The sequence below is a fragment of the Anoplopoma fimbria genome, chromosome 6 (genome assembly GCF_027596085.1).
Source record: "Anoplopoma fimbria isolate UVic2021 breed Golden Eagle Sablefish chromosome 6, Afim_UVic_2022, whole genome shotgun sequence".
In the NCBI taxonomy this organism is placed as follows: domain Eukaryota; kingdom Metazoa; phylum Chordata; class Actinopteri; order Perciformes; family Anoplopomatidae; genus Anoplopoma; species Anoplopoma fimbria.
The window spans coordinates 9095566-9118331 of NC_072454.1; the positions used below are offsets into that span (position 1 = coordinate 9095566).

A 22766-nucleotide genomic window follows, 5' to 3' on the forward strand; every position below is an offset into this window, starting at 1 on the left:
TATCATGTCGTCTGTACTTTCTCCTCACACAGAGTTAAAACGGCACGTCAGCCATGTCCCAATGGTCAGTGTCACTGCCGGGTCAGGTTATGACACAAATGTCACCCGTGATGGTGACAGAACACTTTGACTGGGTCGCACTTGAAGTTATTAGATAGGACGTGAGGGTTCGACTCCATGAACCATGCGGCATAATTCATCTGATTAATGTGTCACGGCAACTCATGAATATTCATAATTTCCACCTGACTGAGTGAGAAAAAGATTCAGAGGATGAAACTAAATGAGCTAGAATCACCTTAGGAGTGTTTTACTGACGCTGTACACAGATGAAAGATCTGGGAATACTGGCTCTGGATGAAAGAATTCATATAATCAATTTATTTTGCTTGCCATAAAGTGGTGTTTGCAGTGAAAATAGAAATATATGTATGTGATATGAGATATGCACATGAGAAAAAGGCAGAAATAGGAAAGTGGTTTAAAAGTGAAACCCTTATTCTGTACAAATAATGTGGTAAATGGCAAGATTGACTGTTATCTGAAATAAGGTAAAAATACAAAGTAAGAAGCCAGATGAAATCAGCAGTGAGGGAGGACAGAGACCGGCGGAAACAACAGAGGTCGATGCAAAAGGGAAAGATCAAAACATCTGATGAGGACAAGAGATAGGAAGCATGGATTCCGGCATGTGTGGTTAAGGATTATATAAACCCAGAGCTGCTTAAGTTTTGATCCCACAGTGACCTCACAGCTTTATTGTCAGATAGTGTATGAACCCAACGTTTCCCAAGAGGCCGTCTGTCTGCCTTAGCATTGACCATTGTCCCGCTCTGGAGACGAGCAGACCGCTCAATGTCTCATGAATATTGATCTGACCCTTCACAGTGTAGATCTCCACCGACACTCCACACACAGAAGAGGGCCAAGGGTCACCTGCACTATTATTGTTAAGGATACGCTTGTAAATGTTCATTGATTTGCCAATTTAATGTGAATTGCAAAATAAGTGAGTTTCCTGGATGATGAATGCTGTCTTGAAAATGACGTGGTATTGCAGTCGATCTAAATGTTTCTGTCCGTGTCTTTCGGCTGGTTATTGGAGGGTTAACTATAAAATAAACCAATGTTGAGACAGAAATGATATGTGAATTAAGCTTTGGTTGATCATTGTTAATATAGTATACACTGGATTTTTTGTCCTAAAAACAGCAACAAATGAAGAAGATTCTCATAATCAAGTTGATATTTCAATCCCTAGCCTCTAACAGTTACTTGTTGGAACTACGTCACTAAATCTCATATCTAATTGCTCTGTAGCCCCCAAATGAGTCATCTGACATTTCAATTGCTTGAGAAGCAGGCACAGCCAACGCAAACCCCTCTGAGGTGTTGTTTCTTGTCCAAATTTGCACTTTCATTTCAAAAACTTCAAAATTCACAGTTTGTGTCATGATTCCCCATTGTGCAAAACATCTCATTAAGACAGTGGCACCATACTTTACACTAAGATCAAAGGGAAAACTAAAGTCCTCCTGTTGTCTTCATATTCAGGAGGTGAGTGATGCAGACATGATGGAGCTGGTCCACAGCTCTCTGGGCAGGATGACCATCATTCGTCAGATCTTCCCATTGTGGAGAGACACCAACGTTCGCTGTATGAGGAACAATCATCGCATCTCCTCCCTGCTCTGTGACCCGCAGGAAGGCTATCTGCAGTCCCTGGAGGTAAAAAAAACTCTAACCTTTACTGTTGAAGCTCCTGAAATACGGTTAATTAGATCATATAGGTCAGCCACGACTTCACAATCCTCTTTATTCTGTTTTATCAAAAGAAAGTCTTAAGAATTATTTTCAGAGGACTGGATATACAGTAGATATGCATTACAAATAAGATACAGATGGGGATAAGTAATTGACATGTGGCAGATATTTTTCATGAAAGTAACTTCAGAACTGGTGAAATGTAGAAAATTGCCTCTCACAATCTTTTGATTATTTTGTTTTTAGACAACAAAAACAAAATAGAGTACTTATTATTTGCTCCCTCTGCCAAATAACATTGAGAACTGTTAAATAATAATGCTAAATAACAAGTAAACACAAACAGGATAAAAAAACGACCTCTACCAGAGGTTAGTAAGTTCGTTATTCTGTCATGTGCATACAAGTGTTAAGCCCACATGAACTCACAAGACACAACAACTATGTGGTGATTAAATATTGTATACTACTTACTGTAATTTCTTATTTCATATTTCAAACAAAGAACTTTATCTTCCAGGCTCAACAAAATAAAATCTGCCACAAAAATGTTCCCTTCCCAAAACACACCTTGGTTTTTTTTGTAATCCTCTAACCATAAAAACATATCAGAAAACAACAGCATTTTACTAAAAAAGTATAACCCTTTAACATTGTTTCTCTGATTGCAGACAGTGACGCATTTTATTTAGAATTTTAATTATTTCAAAATGTTAAGTGATCCCAAGATTCCATCTTTTGAATTGCTGTAGGCTTGAAATGTAGCTGCAAAAGGTTGGCAATGTCTGTGGTCAGTTCAAATTCAATCTGTTACAATTAATAACAATAGAGACAATTTAAAGAGAAAGTATCAAGACATACCGGAGGACATTTTTCAAACCTCTTTAAATTCTCCACTGTTGTATGTCTGCTGTATGTCAGAAACAGTCACAGATTCACCAACAGAATTTGCTTTCAAAGGAGAGTCTGAGTTTTGAGGATGGCTAATACACAACATGGAAGCAGTATGATGGATAAGGGTGTTTTTGAGATTTGACCAGCATCAAGATCGTGTTTTTCTTGTTATTTGTTCTCCTTTTTGTTGCGAGTATTTATAGAACAGCAACATTGTGCTTTAGCAACAACCTGCATGTTTCATCCACTTTCTCCAGCGGCTAACAGGGTGGACAATTATTATCAGCTGGATGGCAGAACCATAAAACCAGTGTAGAGCACATGTGCTCTAATAGATTATGAACATGATATCTTGCTTGATCACACGCTTTTCACATTTTCAGTAAAGACTTTACTGCATGCAGCCATGGTAAAGGACGGTATAGAGAAGCATCTGCACATGAATACAAATATGAACTGATTATGTATGCAACTGAATATAGATTAAGCTCCCTAGATAAGGCAATTACAAGGGGACATGATTGTTCATAAATATAAATGACTTGAGCTCAGTGGGACTGAAGGACTAACTGGCAAAACAGAGTAATATATAGTTTAAATGTAAGTAAAAGCTTGTTTTTCCATTAACGTGCAAATCTATTAAGAACTGAACACATCCAAATTGTAGATTGCCTACTCACAATATATTATTTGAGCTATCATAAGCGTAACAAAGGCTTAGATTGTGGAAAGTACTCTACGCTCTTAAAGAGATCACATTATGCTATATATGATTTGTATTAAGGTCAACCTTTACATTCTGTACCTTAGCTGTCTGTATGACAATTAGAGTCAATAAAGGAAGATATGCCCTTTTGCACAATCACAGCTTTGTAATTTATCTTCTATTACACAATTCCATTTCCTTCTTTGGATTTTCATAGTAACTTCACTCACCCTGCCACGTATTGCTTTTCTTAAAGTGAGTTAAGAGTGCCTCCTTACGCCTCTTAAACTTTTCTTTTGCTCAATCCATCTGGAGTGTAATAGCTGAGTTCCCTGTAGCTCAATTGAAACGTTCATTTTCCTTTTTTATCCAAACTCCGGACAGATGGCAAAAGCCATGTGGCGTGTGCACCCACAGTTCTCAATAATTCACATGAAAGAGGGTTAAATATCGGGTAATGGCCATTCAAGCATTCATCAGAATAGCTGCACTGAGGAGACGGCAGTGCTTTTCTTACACTAATCCCTTTCACAGGCAGTCAACTGTGGTGTAACCTCTGATATCCAGAGCTACTGCATTGCATTACATCTGGACTTAGCTCCTGACTGAGTGACCTTGACGCAAGTAAACTACACTTGTGTGCTGTCTTACCACTGGGAGGCTTGGACTGAAGTCTAAAGGTGTCATGAACTGAATGCCTCGAGTGGCAGCAAGTATTGCTTCATTGGATCTTCTGCTGTTGGAAAATTTGACTTGACTTGACCCAGAGGACCAATCAAATCCACTGTCACACCAAGACAGGAGGGGTAGACATGTATCCTGACAGGGTGCACTGCAGTCAGAGGGAGACAGCTGGACTGATGGCAGCTCTGAAATTCATTCGACAGAGGTTGATTGAACCATAAATAATTTTTGTTTGGCCACTCATGATTTCTGATCACACCTTTGACTCCTGTTGTATCAGTACAATCCTCTGATTGTTCAGCCAATCATCCTCAGTGCCTCACCAGAATGATTCCTGCAAGGGTAAACATTACATTACATTACAGTCATTTAGCAGACGCTTTTATCCAAAGCGACTTACAATCAGTAGTATATTACATATCATTCACCCATTCACACACTGATGACAGGCTACCATGCACGGTGCCACCATCAGACTCTAACTAACATTCATGCAACATCCAGTCCACACCGATGGCAAGCCTTCGGGAGCAACTTGGGGTTAAGTATCTTGTCCAAGGACACATCGACTGCCGAAGCCGGGTATCGAACCACCGATCCTCTGATTGGAGAACTACCTTGCTCTCCACTACGCCACATGAATCAAGAACTTTTCCTTTAGTTGGATAAAGCACTGAAACTTTGTAAACCAGCAACATGTGGACAGTCAGAGGGAGGTTGCTCATGACTTCACTTTGCTATCCTTCAACAATAATAAAAATAAAAAAAACTGGGTCTCCATCTCGACACCAAACGACATCCATAACATTGACAGATAAAAGAAAAAAAGATGTTCGCCAGTTGGTACAATGCTTTCCATTCTTTCTCCAAGCAAGGAGAGAAGCTTTTATTCCCCACTGAGAATCTTTTATTTCACCATCAAACCTCACAGGACCAGACTGAAAGACAAGTGCTTTTGTGTCACTGCTTCACTCATCAGGGTTCACCATGGGGCTGTGTTATATTCTTTCAAAATAATATTTTTTCTCTTTTCTGTATCCAGAGTTTGCTTTCAGTTCTCTGTATCACAGCACGAACATTGATAACAAAAATCCAACAATGCATTTATTGAAATTGCTTCTTTTTTTCTTCCTCTAACAGGTGTCCAATCTCTACCTGTATGACAGTGTTTTGATGCTAGCCAACGCCTTCTACAGAAAACTGGAGGACAGGAAGTGGCACAGCATGGCCAGCCTTAACTGCATGAGGAAGTCCACTAAGCCATGGAATGGAGGATGGTCTATGTTGGACACCATCCAAAAGGTAATTCAGTTGGAACCATGTTTCTCTTGCTTTAAAAAGCTGCTGCTTTATAACTGATGATGTTTAAATTAATAGGTATGTAAAAAAAAAGTACACGTTTAAAGATTGATTCAGTCGAACACTCCAATGAACTACTAAGAACCCTGCTGAGAACTTTTATCATATTCAAATTCATTTATTTAGAATATACCCTAAAGGAAGTCGATGATTAAATGTGATCTCCAGTATTGGCCTCAGGATGGATTTGCAGCAGGTTCTGGACTTGCTTCAGTTTTCTCATTGAAACAAGGCTGCATCCTAGAAAATGACTTGGTTTCATCGATTTCAATCTGATAATGGAATTTGTCATTGTTGCAGAGAGCCACGCTGCTTTAATCTCAAGTGTGACATCCAGTAAGAGGGCCGAGCAGGGCATGTAGAAGAACAAAGAAGGGATGCTCTTTGATTATTGTTGGGTTGATGTCTTTTGATGATGAAACCGAACATCAACTAGATTAAATTAATATAATCAATAGACATACTTAATTAAAAATTGTACCTGAATTTGTCATGCAAGGGGATTTAACTGAGCCCACAAAACACAATAAGTCTGAATACAATGGTATAAAGTGATGGTGAACAACCGTAAAACCTTCCCCCTCATGATTTTATACTGATTATATTATGTACATGATCTATGAGTGTCACAGTTTACATTTCTTCTTCTTAATATGCTTTATGCCGAGGGAAGTTAATTTGATCAATGCAAACATTTAATTATACTAGATTGTGATGATACATTTAATGTACAAAGGAGTTTAGTTCATGTACTAATTAATGCTTTCAGGCTAATTTTTTCCCCCTACACCTATGGGATGGAAACACAAATGCAATTAAACACCACCATCACTGCCACTGCTCCTGTTTTTGTGACATCTCACACACTAACTATTTTCTGCCTCTTGTTGCTACAGGGACGGATCAGTGGCCTGACAGGAATGATGGACTTCCGTGCTGAAGGCTCTAATTCCCATGTGCAATTTGAGATACTTGGAACCAGCTACAGTGAGACATTTGGGAAAGATGCGAAACGGGTCAGTCCAGAATCTAATTTATATCATAAACGCACAAGTAGATGTGTAAGTGTGTATATATATATATTGTCTGTCAGTGTCTGTAAAGGAAAATTATCAGATCAATATGATAGTTATAAATCATCTGCCCATACTTTATTGTTTACCTTAGTCTCCAGTAGCTCCATAGAGTATGTCAGAAATAACTATGTAGCTGTGCTGTATGTTAGCGTACTGGATTGTAATCTTCAGCAGTATTGCTTTCTCATTACTCAAAGTTAAGCAACTGTGTCAGTTATATACTGTACTAGACCACAGACCATTCAATTAGAACTTCTGAACAGAACTTCATTTGAGAAACTTTTTCTTGTTAGATGCAATTTTCCACAGACTTACATAACTGTCCATTCTGTAGGTGTTGAGGAAACAGCAGGTACTGCGAAACCACTGATGAAAATAGCTTTTATAAGACACTGTCTCAATGTGACCACTTACTGTGTGTGGGGAGAAATACCAGTGAAATTAAACAATTTCTCATTTTCTCAAATCCCCCCTGCAAACCTCTTAAGTGTAGGTACTCAATTCCAGTCCTTAAGAACTGGTGTCTTGCAGGTTTTAGTTCCTCTCTCATAGTTTATTATGCCAGATGTGGCTGATTAACTACCAGGGGGGTAAAAAGAGCATCTGAATTGAGTACCTCTTCCAGTAGAAATCATAGGGGGTCCATTGGAGTGCCTGAAAAAATACTGAAAGGCATTCAACCGTCCATTGTTTTTGTTTGCAATAGTTTTTCATAGACATCTGATTCTTAATCCTAATGTGCAAGATCCTGCATTTCTATCTTTCTGGGATGTCAGATGAATGCAGTAAATTTACTTGAATGGAATCAGCTTTACTCTGATTTCTGAGAACCCTTGGTAGCTGGGTTTAACATTTGGCAGAGAGGTGTCAGGTATCAGGTTGCCCTCTACTGGAGATCCTGAATTAAACAGCTCAGTCTGCTATAATCTCCCATTTCACCACACCAACGCCACCGGCTTGGATGACCTGACATTTAGAATGGGAAAAAAAACTTAACTCACAAGCAAGTGTGTCTGTTTCTGCAAAAACAAAGCATATCATTTCAACTTCACCTTTGACTTTTGTCAGAGTATATTTCGTCTGTGGTTGCGTGTCGAGCATAGACATTTTAAAAACAACAAGCAGGCTGTATGAGCTGATCATGAAGTCTTGACTGAGAAACTTCTCTGCCCTTTGAGTGTCGCAGTGAAAGATTGAAAGCATTGTTTGTGGACTCTTCTCTTAGCTGTAATTTGTTTGTGGCTGTGGATGTCCTGATTCAGTCAGGGACTTCTCGCAGAATGAAGAGCAATTGAGTTTCTTGGCAATCTATGTAGAGCAGGACTGACCAGAAGCGGTAATGAAGATTTAATCACCACTCAGCCTAACTGAAATCATGGAGCCAATTCATCATAATGTGGCCATTAGCATTAGCTGGGAAGAGAAGCACTGCATGCAGAGCCATGTGGTCACATACACACACACACACACACACACACACACACACACACACACACACACACACACACACACACACACACACACACACACACACACACACACACACACACACACACACACACACACACACACACACAAAGGAACATAAGTACACTTTCATGAACACCAGCAGAGTCACACATTTAGAAACAGGGAGCCACACACTAACAATGGAGCCCCAGAGCACATTAACACACTAACATGTATTGCTTTTGCCCTCAGACACTAAGAGCATGCAGCCAGGCAAACACACAACAGAGGCTAGGGAGCACAACAATATGTGTGCGCTTGTATCTCAAAATCATTAGAGGCAGAAGGGGACAGCAAGGTCATATAATGGGATGACAAATGCATTCAGTGCAGTTGTTCATTACCTGCCATGTGTTTATATATATTAACTCTTGACAGAACCACTTACAGTACTGTGAAAGAACAGGCACAATGTAGACATGTACATCTCCTCTCTGCTTCTCTGTGATTGGATGTTTATATATATGTTCAGCATGTTTTTTACCTTGCGTTGGGTAACCAACCAGCCACCACGCCATTTCATGGATCCTCTGCAACGTACTATAATATAATGTTGTCAGGTCCATATGTTTTTTCGAGTGGAGTGTAACAGTGATTGCATGTCTTGCCCCCCCACCTCTCAGAGCCTAGCTCATTTTGTCCCTCTCTCGTCCCTCTTTTATCTTTTCCTCTCATCTCATCTCCCATCCTGTCCTCTCTGCTCCCTTCTTCTCTTCATCCCTAACCCTCTCTCCACATGTTTCAGTCCTGGTTTCCTCCCTCTCCATCATCGTTTATCTGCATTCAGTCCATTTTCTCCCCAGCCTGATGACTCTTAGATGAGGCGTCTTTCTGGTTAGACACTGTAATGAAGACTGAAATACTATTTCCTGGATGGCTACTGTGAGTTTTCTCCACCATCCAGTGCTGCAGCAGAGTGATCGATGCTGTTGTTGTTGTTGTTTTGGTTTCCCAGTTTGCTCTTATTGATGTGTCAGCTCGTCTCTAAGCAGATATTGCTAATGACTTCCAGCTTACACAAAGCTCTTCATAGAGAAAAGTCAATTCAGTTGAATGTAATTGTTTCTCCTAGGCAGGCATCTTGCATGCATCATGCAGTAGTTATCTCTCAAATGTGTCTCCAGCGCTGGCATTATTGCATTATTTAAAATCCCATTTTAAGTGACATTTGTGCTATTCTTAAAAAATAAAATATCATCATGATGATGTTTGTCTTCTTGATGTACCTCTGAAATGGCCAGCTCCAAATTTTCCTCATGACATTTTCTAGTCGCATAGTGCGTCAAATGATAGGGTATATGGTGCTTCTCAGATGCTATATGATGCCATTTCCAAATATCCTAATCTGTGCTGGAAATAATATACGGCCTGGCCATTAGCCCTACAAATAGAGGAAATGAAAAACAGCCTCAAGTTTTTAAGTTATCAGAATGTATTTCTGTTGCTGTTGCTCAGCCAGCTACAATACCATTGTCAGTACAATGTTTTAGATGAATGGAGCCTGGATTTTTTGTTCCTCATTACATGATTATTGCCATTTTCGCCAAGGTAGCAAATATGGCCTTATCATCAGCAGCCTAAATCTGGCATGTCTGGAAGCTAGATCCTTTAAAGAATAACATATCACAATCAGTGCAAGTATCCATCCAATTCTGGTTGCCAACACTGGCCCAAAGCTAGCCCAAGTACAGCTAACTGGAGATAATTCTCACCCTAAATAAGTCCATTAGCCCCATAAACTTAGCCAAATCCGGCAACTATGTTTTGACGCGAGCCGGCTCACATTTCATCCTCTAGTGCCAGAACAGAGCCGAGTGTAATGGTGCTCCAATCAGGAACTTTTGGGGCCCATCACTGATTGCTGGAAGCAGTATCGGCTGATACGGATCACAGGGTCTACTTGATGGTGGAGCATTATTTATTCATTCAGCTTTTCTTTACAACATTGTTTATTAAAAGTTAAGAAAGTATCATGAATTGACAACTAATTATTTATAGATAGGCAACATGTGCAACATATTGTACTATCGCTCTTAAATACACTTTCTCTCATAATCCCTTTTTTGTACAGAGATCATACATTACTGCTAAGAAGACCCCTCATTACACTTTGCTTTTTTACACCGAACCAAACAAAACGTGTAATACAACCGTTTCTAATGCTTGTGGTCCCGACATGCTGGCTGTCTTGTTTGCAGTGACGTTTATTAGACAACCTCTACTGCCTGCTTAGCAGCAGAGCAACAGTTTTAAACAGAACAGAGAGGCAGAATAATGGCACAGCAGTCTCGTCTTGAACAGGCTGTGTAAAAGGGGCTTTAGTCGACACAAGTCACAACACCAGTGACGCCATTTAAGCAGCACATAGAGAAATAGCATGCAACATCTGATCGGCTCTTCAGATCGGCCTTTATAGAGCCCATCGAGCCAAGTGGGCTGACTCTTGATTGCAATGTGCAATGCGTGTTGGATGATAGACATTTTTTTTCTTAATGGCCACCATAAACCCTTTAACCAGTGATCGTTGATGTATTTGTATGTGGGGGTGGAGGTCATATTGGCTCCATGTGCCCCCTTGCTTGTTGCGTCTACCAGCGTCTAACAACCGCAGTTGTTCAAAGCTGATTTGTTCGTGCTATTGCTCAACCCTCTTTCTCACTGGCTCATGAAGCTAAAATGGCATTAAATCGTCTCTCTAAAGGGGGTTCCTCTCTTGCCAACAATAGATCTGCGGGAGGTTGATAGGGCTGTTGATCCAATGATTAATTTATCAGGCACAGAGATTTCTAGCTTTCAGGAACTTACTCTCTGGCTCCTACAGTTTTTGAAACCTCCCCCTGGCTGCTGGGATTTTCACCTGCAGGAAGATAGAGAACAGCATAGAGGCAGCAGCTTGTTTTTCATGAGCCAAATATTTCCATAGCTCTATTTTACAAATTTGCATCCTCAAATAGTAATGGCAGTGTGGAAAAAACAGTATTAGACTGGCCAAGTCATTTTGCCAAGGATAATTACATGAAAGCAACATTTTGCAAATGGTTATACTATAAGTGGCAGCACCCACTGGTTGTAGGTTGTTCCTACTTACACGCTAGCAAAAGTAAAACCTCTTGAGAGGCTAAGAAATCGGATGAAAAGTGGATGGTATTTCTCCACATGTCTTAATTTATTGTCTCTCATGTGCTCCAATCCATCATGGAATAAATGTTACCAGCCATATCATCATCCAGGTTACTTGAAATGCACAGCATCACCTAGTCACCAGAATCAGTAATCCACCGTTTCATTATGACAAGTTAGCCTCCTTCTCCATGTCGCATGTGTCCTTTTAGACTTTTTTTTTTGAAGCCTACAGCTTCAAAAAAAAGTCTAAAAGTCTAAAAGGACACATGCGACATGGCACGGCTCTCTTTCTGTCTTTCTTCTGTCTTGCTTGCAGTCTTTTTTAAGCAACATGGTAATGCTGAGATGGTGGAGGATAACTCTGCCTGCTGTGTACTGCACTGATCTAACTAATGATACAGATACTGTCTTTTCTCAAAGATAACACATTCTATTTAAAAGCTATGTATGGGGAACTGCTTCAGTAAATACATGCGGGAATGAAGGAAAACAGAAAAATTGTGATCATGGAGAGCTTTTAATGTCATGGTACAGTTTTCTTATTGTGATTTCTTTTAAAAAGAGAAATGACCTCATTTGATCTAATTTCATCTGTCTCTGTTTCTTTTGGTCATGGCTAGATAGTAACACCCAAATATGCAAAAACTCTTGGGAGACTCACTGCCCAACAACTTATCCTAACCTAGACCATTCAAGGTCAATGCCTGACCTTAACCATCAGCAATTGTGGGGCACCATCTAGACATAGAGGTTTCTATTCCTTCTTGTCTCTTCTCTTCAAAATGTTCATTTTTTTTATTTTATTCTTTTACTCTATCTGACTTAGTAGTATAAAGTAAATCCTGCCTCATGTGGCGCCATGTCAGGCCAGCTCCACATCTCTTGTCTTGACAAGTTTAGGTGGTAAATAAGGCAGGGAATTACTATTATTATCACTATTACTATACATGTTCAATGTACACTTACAGGCACAATCACACACAGTCTTGTCAATCCCGTTGGTGTTTCGGACAAAGTATTGTGGGTCAATAAGAAAATCGGTAGCATGACAAACTAAACTAGAAGTAGGGAAAAAAAGATGCAGAATAGCAGCAAATTGCTCAAACTGTGGTCCTGTGTTCATAATGATCCAGTTTAAATGGTTCCTTGAAAGAGTGCTTTCTATACAATTTTAGGATAGGTGTGTAATTGAGACAGTTGTAGCGCTATGAATCCAGGGGTATTTGACTTCCATCCCTTTGTCGTTTCAAATGGTCATTGACATTTGCTCATGCCCATTACAGATCATTATTTTATGGTATTGAGCATTGTAGCCATTACCTAAATAGCAGTCCTGTTATTTTTGTGACTTTTCAAACGCGGATTTTCGAGAAATGTCATTTGCTCAATATTCTCCATTGCGCTGTAGAATAAAAACAAAGTATGTAGTTATATGAGGGGGCAACTTAATGTTTTAATCTCACTTACAGGAGGTACAGTACATTATTAGTGACTGATTGTTTTGCATATTTAAAGGAAGACTATCTTAAACTTAAATCCTCAATGATCTGACACTTCAATGAAAGAAGCAGAGAAAAAGCTAGAAAATGTTTTACATACTACTTCCATCCACAGTAGAAATATCCATCCTGTTTCCGAGGCATGTCCTTGAAAATGTGGTAATCAAAGATCACGATGTGTGTAGTGAAGTGTACCTCGTTCATATGGAGGTGGTTTGGCTTTGCCGTATGCATTGTTTGTGACCTTCCCAGTGGCGTGCTGATGTGCAAAGCTCTGTGAAGAAGAAGTGTTCCTCTTTAGTGTTCTTCAGTTTACAGAGCAGAGATTGCTCCGTGTTTTTCACCGAGGACGAAGCTGCTCAAGGAGAAAATAGTCCCCTGTGAAGCAGGCAACGCAGAATGACATTTTGCCCCTACACACACACACACACAGAACATGGCTGGACACAATCGGATAAATCTGCATACACAGATGAACAAATTGACAAGTTATTACAATTAAATAGTGCAGTGTGTACAATACTGCATTCATTATCAAATCAAGACAGTTTTCTGAGCAAAGTACAGGGCACCTTTATTAATACATACTGCATAACCTTATTTACAATGAACGCCTCGATGACTAACTAATTCCCATGTTGTTGACATACACACAATACTTAGATAAAGCCGGAGGAAGGCACATTTCATGAGTGACACCCTGAATGAGGAAAAAACAGCTTATGTACACCCACACAAGCTGGGAGGTTATAAACATGATTCATCAGCAGTTTGCAGTGAGGCTATACATAGCAGTGTAACTTTTAAGACTGAGAGTATTTTAAGGATCTCATGCTCTGCACATTTGTGAAATTTGTGAAGAAACAAGAGATTAAGCTATAAGTGAAGTTTTTTGCAAGCCTCTTTAATTGCCTCACATGCTTTTATTTCCTTTCGCAGTTGAGCTTTTGCTGCTGCATGTGTAACTGTAGTAATTGTTATTTCGTCTTGATTGTATAATCATTTGCCTTTTGCAAATGGTGACAAAGATTTATGTTTGGGGGTTTTTTCTCATCAATCTCCACTGGTAACCAAATAGAACATCCCAAGAATACAAGTGTGTGTGTGTGTGTTGTGTTTTTTTAAACATAGAGACAATATGCTCAGTTTTTTTACTGTTATTTTTAGGCTCATGCCTATGTCCATCAAGTAAAAGAGAAAAGCAGCCTCACCGTTTCATGAAGCAAGAGTTCAAAGTTAAGTGCAGGACGTGTGATGAAATCTTGAAGCTTAAAAATATCTCTACTCCCGTTCACTGTTTTGATCTCTGGTACCTTTCTCTACTTAATATTGAATGAAATGTCCAGATCCATCTTCTCAAGGGGGCCAACAGTCTTTCAGCATTTTGTATAAACCTTCCCTCACTGATGAAAGGGAGTCATACACACTGACCATTAGAATTCAGCTGGATGTAATTGTGCCAAATGAGACACGTACGCAGGTTCTCCTAGCCAGAAATGATCTCCTTTGAACTCAAGCTGTGATAGTGTGGCAGCAGTAACGTATAGTCAGGGATTAGGATGTGTACAATAATGTATATTTCAGTAAATGTTTATATATAAATATGTGCTCTTATATTTATATATAATGTAATTGTGATACATCCTGTTAATAAGATAAGATAAGATAAGATAATCCTTTATTAGTCCCGCAGCGGGGAAATTTGCAGACTTTAAATGCACACAAGAGACATAGCAGAAGAAGACAAGCTATGAAGGACACAGTGATGGCGACTGTGCGTCAGTGATGGAGCGGGTCGTCCCTCAATCAGAGGATCGGTAGTTCGATCCCCGGCTCCACTAGTACATGTGGCAAACCGCTTAACCCATAAAAAGGCTGTGCCTACGATGCATGAAAGGGTATGAATGTTAGATCATTCTGATGGGCAGGTGGCACTTTGCATGGTGTATGAATGGGTCGTGAAAGGATGAATGATATGTAGTGTTAAACCGCTCTGAGTGGTCGGAAGACAAGAAATGAAAAGCTAGAACAGAAACAAAAGATAAATTTGCATGGACAAATTGAATTGAGAAATTTAGGAAGAAACAAAAAAACCTATTTGCTTTTTAATTAAGTCTCTCTCATTGTTGTGGAGTACAGTGTGTTTCTGTGTGAAAGGTATCGGGCGATGGGGCTCATGTGCTGCACACTGAGATGTGCTTTGGCCCGGAGCCACCATTCTTGTCCTGTCAGCTCAAATCTCATTGACCACTCCGAATGATTTGTCAGATCCTTGAGAATCCTTGTCCAGCTTGCAGCACTGATTAAGAATTTAGCAAACATCAGCTTCACAACTTGAGACATAGCTCAAAACGTTGACAGCGTGGAATGAGAGATTTAAAAGCGAGGGGTAGTTTAGATTCAAGAAAGAAACTGTAACTGATGAGAAATTTGTTTCTGTTTGGCTTTTATTCTGCATTTTTTGCATAGTGATCATGACGTCTACTTTAAAGTCCTCATTATTTAACATTGTACTTCTGCGCCTACCTCCTTCCTCGCATCATCATCATCATTATCATAATCATCATCATCATCATCATCACCACCTCCATTTCTATGATTACTAGAAAAGTATTCTGTATTGCTTACAAAGTGTGACAATACATTGCAGCATTCAGCAGTGGAGCTTGAATAGAGGGTCCTAATAGCATACTAATGGCTGGCGCTTGTTGTCTTGGTAACCAGCTCAGATTTTAACATAGACATTGGCCACTCAGTGTTGAATGTCACTACACACAGTCAGGAAATGGCATATAGGATGATTACTTTACTAACCGCTCTGTCACTTTGTGATCCTGTTACTCATTATTAATGAATAAGATGTTTGTAATCTTTGTCTCTCAGAGACCTGCTCCATTTTGATCTATTTTCCCCATCCATCTGATTTTTCTCTCTCCCCATTAGCTGGCCTCTTGGGACTCCACCCGTGGTTTGAATGGTAGCCTGAAGGAAAATCGGATAGAGAGTGGTATGCAGGGAGTGACGCTGAAGATTGTAACATTACTGGTAAGTTGTGGGAGTACAATGAATCTATTAACGCCTGACCTGAGTAGGCAAATATGTGAGTAGGAAAACAAACACCACAGTATAGAGGCAAACTAATTCAATAGGTTGTTCTTTTCACCCACAGATAAAGCAATAGTTTCTCTGTTAAACACACTTTAACATAATACTGTGAATGATCTTTTTAACAGAAAAATGTTTTTTACCCCCTGAAAATTTATTTAGATTACTGCTACTTTGTCTGGCTTTTTCAATGTTCAGCTGCAGTAAAAGACAAATGGAAAAACATTCCATTTAGATTTTTCAAATAAAACCATGAACTACCATTAAAAGCGAGACGGAGAGAGAAGAAAACAAGAGGGCTTAATAAATTAATTTCTGTATTTATTATTAGGCTGCCTTAAATAAAAGCCAATTTGTTACCTTAGTTGAATGAAATGCAGGCTCTGTTTGCAGAATATACTGCAATAAATACAAGTCTTTAGGTTCTACTGGGTTCAGTGAGGATGGAGAACCAAAAAGAACAGCACAGGATCTTGAAGAACTAGACCTCTATCAATCTACTTTACACTGTTTGGTCCTGTTCACTTAGAAGAGGGAATTTTAGGTTTACCTCCTCCATCTTCACATCCTGTGAATCTAGAGCAACAGAAGGCCGGTTAAATCAATCCAACATGACAGCAGTTTATTCTTTAACCAACTTCAGGAATTCTTGCAGCTTAAGTCGCTCCCCTCCCCATCTCTTCACTCTACCTCTTCTTCACACATGATTTACCTGCACCATATTTATTCACATAAGTTCTGCTCAGCTCTCCACTGGCAGTGTCACTTAATCAAGCCATTTGCCCCTGCCCACTTTAACACCTCCTCTCTTCTCTGTCCCTTTCCTCCTGTCTTCTTTACCTATTTAATTCTGCCCTGACACTTTCAACCCATAAAGAAGAACCATGGTTGGGTGCACTAAATTCAAAATGGCAATTTCCACGTTGATTAACCATAGCAGATGCCATGGCGCCATGTGTTACAGGTCAACAGTTGCCCAGGAAACGATTTTATTATGATGAAGTTGAACTTAGATCACCTTAGAAGCTCTTCATAAAGGTGTCACCCCAAAGTTCTCTAGATGAATGAATGTGTCCTCGATTTGCTCGCCAATCTGGCCCCGAGGAGATTATGGTGCATCTTGATAAATGACGTGCCTGTGATTAAGTGCACATACTCTGCTCTTTCCCAAACTTCGAGGATAAAATGAGGGCTTAGAGACAAAATCCTGACACATTCCCATTCCTCTGCATTACCGTTGTCAGTAATGTACTAACCTAAAAGTATAATATTCATTCAAACAGGAAGAGCCGTTTGTGATGGTGGCAGAGAATATTCTTGGCCAACCCAAGAGATACAAGGGTTTCTCCATTGATGTCCTGGACGCCCTGGCCAAGATCCTTGGCTTCAAGTATGACATCTACCAAGTCGGCGATGGGAAATACGGCTCAGCACTTCCCAATGGATCCTGGAATGGCATGATAGGAGAGCTCATTGGCAAGGTTGGTGTGTTTTCTTTTCATCTCTATCAATCAATGTCCAGATTTCAGTCCAAATCATTTTCTTTTCTGGGACTCAGGCCACATGGTCTTGTTTGAAATGGGATCCCAATTGTAAGGCTCAGTAAAGTAGAAAAGATTAGGAGAAACATTTGCACGGGCTAACAGCCTCTATCTGCTCTATCAGTTTTCTCCAGTTGAATTCAGAGATTGATTGATCTGGGTCTGATTGCTGCATTTTGGAACGACTGATAAAGTTTGAGACCGCGACAAATGTTGTTGTTGGTCATAATGATAATGGGATTTAACTCCCTTTGATAGATAAAAAAGTTTACTTGTTTTTCATCACATTTTGGCTAGAGAATGCAGAGTGGACATACTGTGGACTTAATTATTTTGCAAAACAAACTCTGGAATTAAAACTTTCACAAGGACTAATGATCTCCCTGGTTATAAGCTTAAAAGTCAACATTTTACTGGGTAAATAAATTATGCTGATGAAAGGTAATTTTGTCAGAAAATCAAAAAGTCCTGGTGATAGCATAAAGGTGTACAATGTTTGTCTGATACATGCATTTAACATTTGGAAATGTGAACTTGTGAAGGTTCCTTTTGTTAGGGAATGATGAAGGAAGCTCATTTGATCACTAAAATGACAGAGACACAAGAGCGAAGGTCACAGGGTCAGAAACCCTTCTTTCTCTAAGAGAGTATTTGAAGTCCTCCACAAGGTTTTAAAGTGTGGTGACAAAACAATCCTCCTCAATGGTGACAAAACAGGGAGCTAGATTGTTCTAGAATTATACTGTTGTTTTTAAAAGAAATGTTATAAAGTTACTAAAACATATGACTGTCCCTCCACAGCGAGCTGACTTGGCAATATCAGCCATCACCATCACGCCGGAGCGTGAGAGTGTTGTGGATTTCAGCAAACGCTACCTGGACTATTCAGTGGGAATCCTGATGCGCAAGTCAGAGGAAAAGATCAACATTTTCTCTTTGCTGGCACCATTTGACTTGGCAGTGTGGGCGTGCATTGCCGCAGCTATCCCTGTGGTGGGCATTATGATCTTCCTGCTCAGGCGCATCCAGGCAGTGCGCTGCCAGAACAATGCAGGAGGACACCCGCCGCCTTCTGTCTCCACTTCACTTCAGAGCGCCATCTGGATTGTCTACGGTGCTTTTGTTCAACAAGGTGAGTAATATAATTTAAGTCTACACAACATGCAAGGACAGCAGCTACAAATATATGTCTTTGTTATATATAGGAGGGCCAAGACTAGGCTGGTTTTCCTTCTACTAAATCACACACCAACCTCTTAGTAGTTAGCACTTCTCTGTTTGAAAATGTGTTAACTGATAAAGTCAATGGCATTGTAAAATAAATAAAAACCTGCCTGCCCTTGACCTTCAGTAATTCATCTTTGTACACTAAGCACCAACCAAGCAGTCCAAAATATCCAACCCAGAATATAAGCAGTATAAAAGAGAAAAAAATAAAATAAAAGTACTTCAAGGGATTAAGGACAGAAGATTAAAATAAAAGGGTTTCAATCAATGAAAATGCACATATGGATATCAGTAAACAATAGATGCTGATTCAGTAGTCAGTTTGAGGCACAACGCCCACCATAGCATTTTCTAAAGGTGCCCTTGTCAAGGAGAACATCCCATCTTTAGGTCTGGTGGTGATCCAGGTATGTCCGGTTTGGATAAATGACTTCTTCAGCAACTGATGTTGTAGCCTGAACAGCATCGATCAAAGTCTGGCTCACTGCCTATGAGCCTTTTTTAAACCAGCACCCACTATATTTCAAGAGAAGCTAAATTCCATCTCTTCTCTCTGCCTCTCTTTTTTTTCCTCCTCGTTTCTGGCTCGCATTCCAACGTCACCACTTTTCTGTTTCAGTCAAGTGGATTGCATTTTTCCTTTGGATGACGTAGGTCGCTTTGATATGGATCTGACTTCCGATGCATTGTGTGCCATTGTCAGAGAGCATAAACTTGACTACCGTAACCCTCCGATGATTTCATAATGATATGCCAGTGCTTGGCTGGGTTTTGTTCTATGTTCATGCAGATTAAACTATCCACCCACAGACACACTGACTTTCCTCACTGCCCTTCTCTCCTTCCACAAGGAGGTCGGTTAGAGGTAGGAAATAATCTGAATTTGTATAGGAGAACGGATGAAAATAACACTTTTTCATTATGATTAGAGAGTTAGAACGATTTGTTTCAAATATGAAAGAGACGGTTGCAGTAGGGTAAGATCCAGTAAAGTTTCAAGATGCACATTTCACACTCGATGATCTTACGAAATCTGTCAAAGCCATATGTAATAAAAATGACTGATGCCGGAGTGCTATGCATCTGACAAGGCCTTCAGTTTTTTGCCCAAACTGTCCTTAGGGGCGCAGCTGTGTTGATTGTGACACTTTCAGGCAAATATGTTTTCATTACATTTCACACTTTTCATCTCTCGGATGACATTTCTATGGCTTTACTCTTCAAAATTAGAATGTGTGCTGACATTTTTCTCATGCACCTCAAATGCTGTTGGATATTTGGAGAGAAAGAGTCAGTATGACAGAGAAAAAGTGAAGATTGAAAAGCTAATGTGACGAACCAGTCTTTTCTCCTCAAAGAAAACAAGGAAGGACAAAGGATTAAAGACACAAAGGAAAGAATATTAAGGACAGGAAGAAAATAAATATATAGAAGCATTTTTTAATAAAACTGGATTTGATGTGTAATAGAATATAAAACTGTGCAAGTAACAGTGCAGTCTAGATGGTTTTGAATACACTTTCTTGGGAAAATAAGTGATGGAAAAACAAAATCATAATGCGTAAAACAGTTAACTACTCCAGTGTTTCACCATTATTTATGCAGGAGGGAGTCTCACTGAGAGCAATGCTCCCTAATCAACATTTACTTCAATCAACATACTTCAGGTCACAAGCTCATTCTAATATGACTTTTATCACAAAAGTAAGAAAAATTACAATATACAGCAGATTTAACAAACAATGGTAGGTAATTTAAAAGGAATGTAAAATGTGCATTTCAGTAGAGGACTGCCAATAACTTTATTTGAGATTTTTGATATAGACATATTTTCAAAAGTAGAAAAAGGATCAGGCTTTTTATGCGGAAACATGTCACTCACAAGGTTTTATCATTGTTATAGACATGCATAAAGACACTGAAAAATACTACTTAATCCCTTTTTGATGATAAAGTATGACTACATTTTACCGGAACAATCATATTACTTACCAGACACGCACAGAAAATGGTAATGTCTGTTTATTCACCGAGTTGACTAATCTCTTAAAAGCTTTTTCGAAATGCACAAAATAATCCTAGTGACTCAAAACACAAGGTATTAGGATCTAAAAAGCCTTTCTTTTCTTGGCCCTCTCAGAATAAAAATTTAACGAAACAACAAGACCCAGATAATAATAAAGCATGCCTACACATTTTAGCAGTATTGTAACTTCCACGTGAGATATATGACATAAACAAATGTGTTTCTTAAATGGGACTGCAGTGCATATTATGCTTTTTGTTTTTAAACTAGATCAGGTATAAGAGATGATGTTTTTATACCCACGTGTTAATAACTGCCCTTCCACAGGCACTGACTCCATCCTGGGATCCGTGGCTCTGCGTATCGTCATGGGCAGCTGGTGGCTCTTCACTCTCATTGTCTGTTCGTCCTACACAGCAAACCTGGCTGCCTACCTCACAGTGTCACGCATGGACAATGCTGTACGGTAAGACACAACACTGTACCTTCATGTTTACATTATTTTAACCTAGTCAAGTTGCAGTTTTTCTTTTCTCTTATTGTGGAATCTCAACACCATAGGTGATTTAAATTGCAAAAAGGAACTGATTAATCTGTTCTGCATGGGTTTAAAAGTTCACATGTACTGTATACACCTACAGTAACGGATAATAGAGGAATAACCAATGTGCTGTTGTTCTGTGGTACTTTACCTTGAAGGTCAAATGCACAGAAATAACACTTGCAGTTTGTAATTTATTTCTTTGTAATTATTCTCACAGTGGGAATAGTACATGCTTTAAACATTGTTTTAGGGCCCAAATCCCGTTCCAAGTCCTTTGATATCATAATATTCATATTAACCTTAATCTTGAATGAATGTGTGTCTGACACATTGAAATAACAAATGTAGCCTTTAAATTTGACACACCATATTTTTACAAGTGGAAGAGTGCGACTCTTGAAATGTATATAAAGTGAACCACTAGATTGAAGACTTCTTACTCTGTCTAAATTGTTTGAACAACAGAATTACGGAGTCATGTTTTTTTTTTTTTTTTACCTCATAAACAATCTTTGGCTGAGTACAAACACCTGCTGCAGATGCACATAAATAAACAATAGCGAGGCAGTTTTATTTTGGTCTGTCAAAAGTCACTCACAGAATTAATGTTAATTAGAGACAGCTGATATGACCTGCAGCTTTGTTATCATACGAGCTCAGCAAATTTTGCCAGCGCAGGTGCCAAAAAAATGTCAATAGCCAGAGTAATGTAGAGCCCAGCTGTCTAAGGAGAGTGCTGCAACAAAAGCAGGCTGAGGTGGACAAAAAACTATTTAAAAAAAAAAAGGATAATGTTTTGATCGCCTTTATTTCATCTGAAATCAATACGCTAAAATATGCCTGGATCAGCCCTGTATCAAGTATTATGTGCAGTATGAATACATGAGCTGTATGATCTCAATAACTGAAGTAAGCTATCCACTGACATTTACTTTGTGGGACAAGGATTGTCTTTAAAAATATTTGTGTATTTTCTCAAATTTGAAAAGGATTTTGCATCGCACTCCAATAACATTGTCCAATGGACTGTTTTTAAAGAGAGAAAAAAAATCACTACAGCAGAACTTGAGATATTGTTTATTTTTCTTTTTTGTTAAAACCTGGTGCCTACATTTCCCCTCAATGCACCCTCACAGCCGACAGTTAAGTTGCAGATCTTGAGTGATTCAATCAGATTTCACTCACGACTTTGAAAAAGGTTCCACATCCTTTCATGTTATCATTAAGGTATCTACATTTGTTTTCCACTGTTAAAGGTTATTTTGAAAGAGGGAGTTTTTCCTTTTGTGGTAAGATAAGAGGGAAATTTGCAATGGTCCAAGGAAAGAGGATGTCTTATATGCTGTAATGATTGTAAAGCCCTCTGAGGCAAATGTGTGATTTGTGATATGTGGAATGTATATGTCTCTTGACATATTTATTTTATAGTGAGGTCTATGTTTAGTGGATACACAAAGAAGAGGGTTTAATTAAGCTGTACAGAGTGTGTGGTGTTCTTCAGGTTTCATAGAGAATATATATTTCAATACGCTTTTCTGTAATTTTTGACCCGCTGCCTAACAACTAGCCTGTCTTCAGTCTAAATGCGATTTGTCAGTGAATCCAATTTGGTGTGCGATCTCTCCCTGAAGAATGGGCAGAGAGGCATTTGATTGCATTGGGTCCGTCTTCTGTTGAACAAATAGCCACATGTGGACATGTAAGGGGGG

General features: G+C 39.2%; 1 protein-coding gene across 3 annotated transcripts in view; it reads left to right on the forward strand.

Moving 5' to 3' along the window:
• The window catches only part of grid1a (glutamate receptor, ionotropic, delta 1a), a 241906-nt gene that overhangs the window by 206370 nt on the left and 12770 nt on the right, over positions 1-22766 (forward strand). For all 3 annotated transcript variants that reach the window (XM_054599769.1, XM_054599768.1, XM_054599770.1), the window contains 7 exons: positions 1555-1728; positions 5189-5350; positions 6304-6423; positions 15558-15659; positions 17003-17200; positions 18062-18392; positions 20841-20979. In XM_054599769.1, coding sequence (XP_054455744.1) covers positions 1555-1728; positions 5189-5350; positions 6304-6423; positions 15558-15659; positions 17003-17200; positions 18062-18392; positions 20841-20979 — 1226 coding nt within the window. The remainder of the gene's footprint in view (positions 1-1554; positions 1729-5188; positions 5351-6303; positions 6424-15557; positions 15660-17002; positions 17201-18061; positions 18393-20840; positions 20980-22766) is intronic.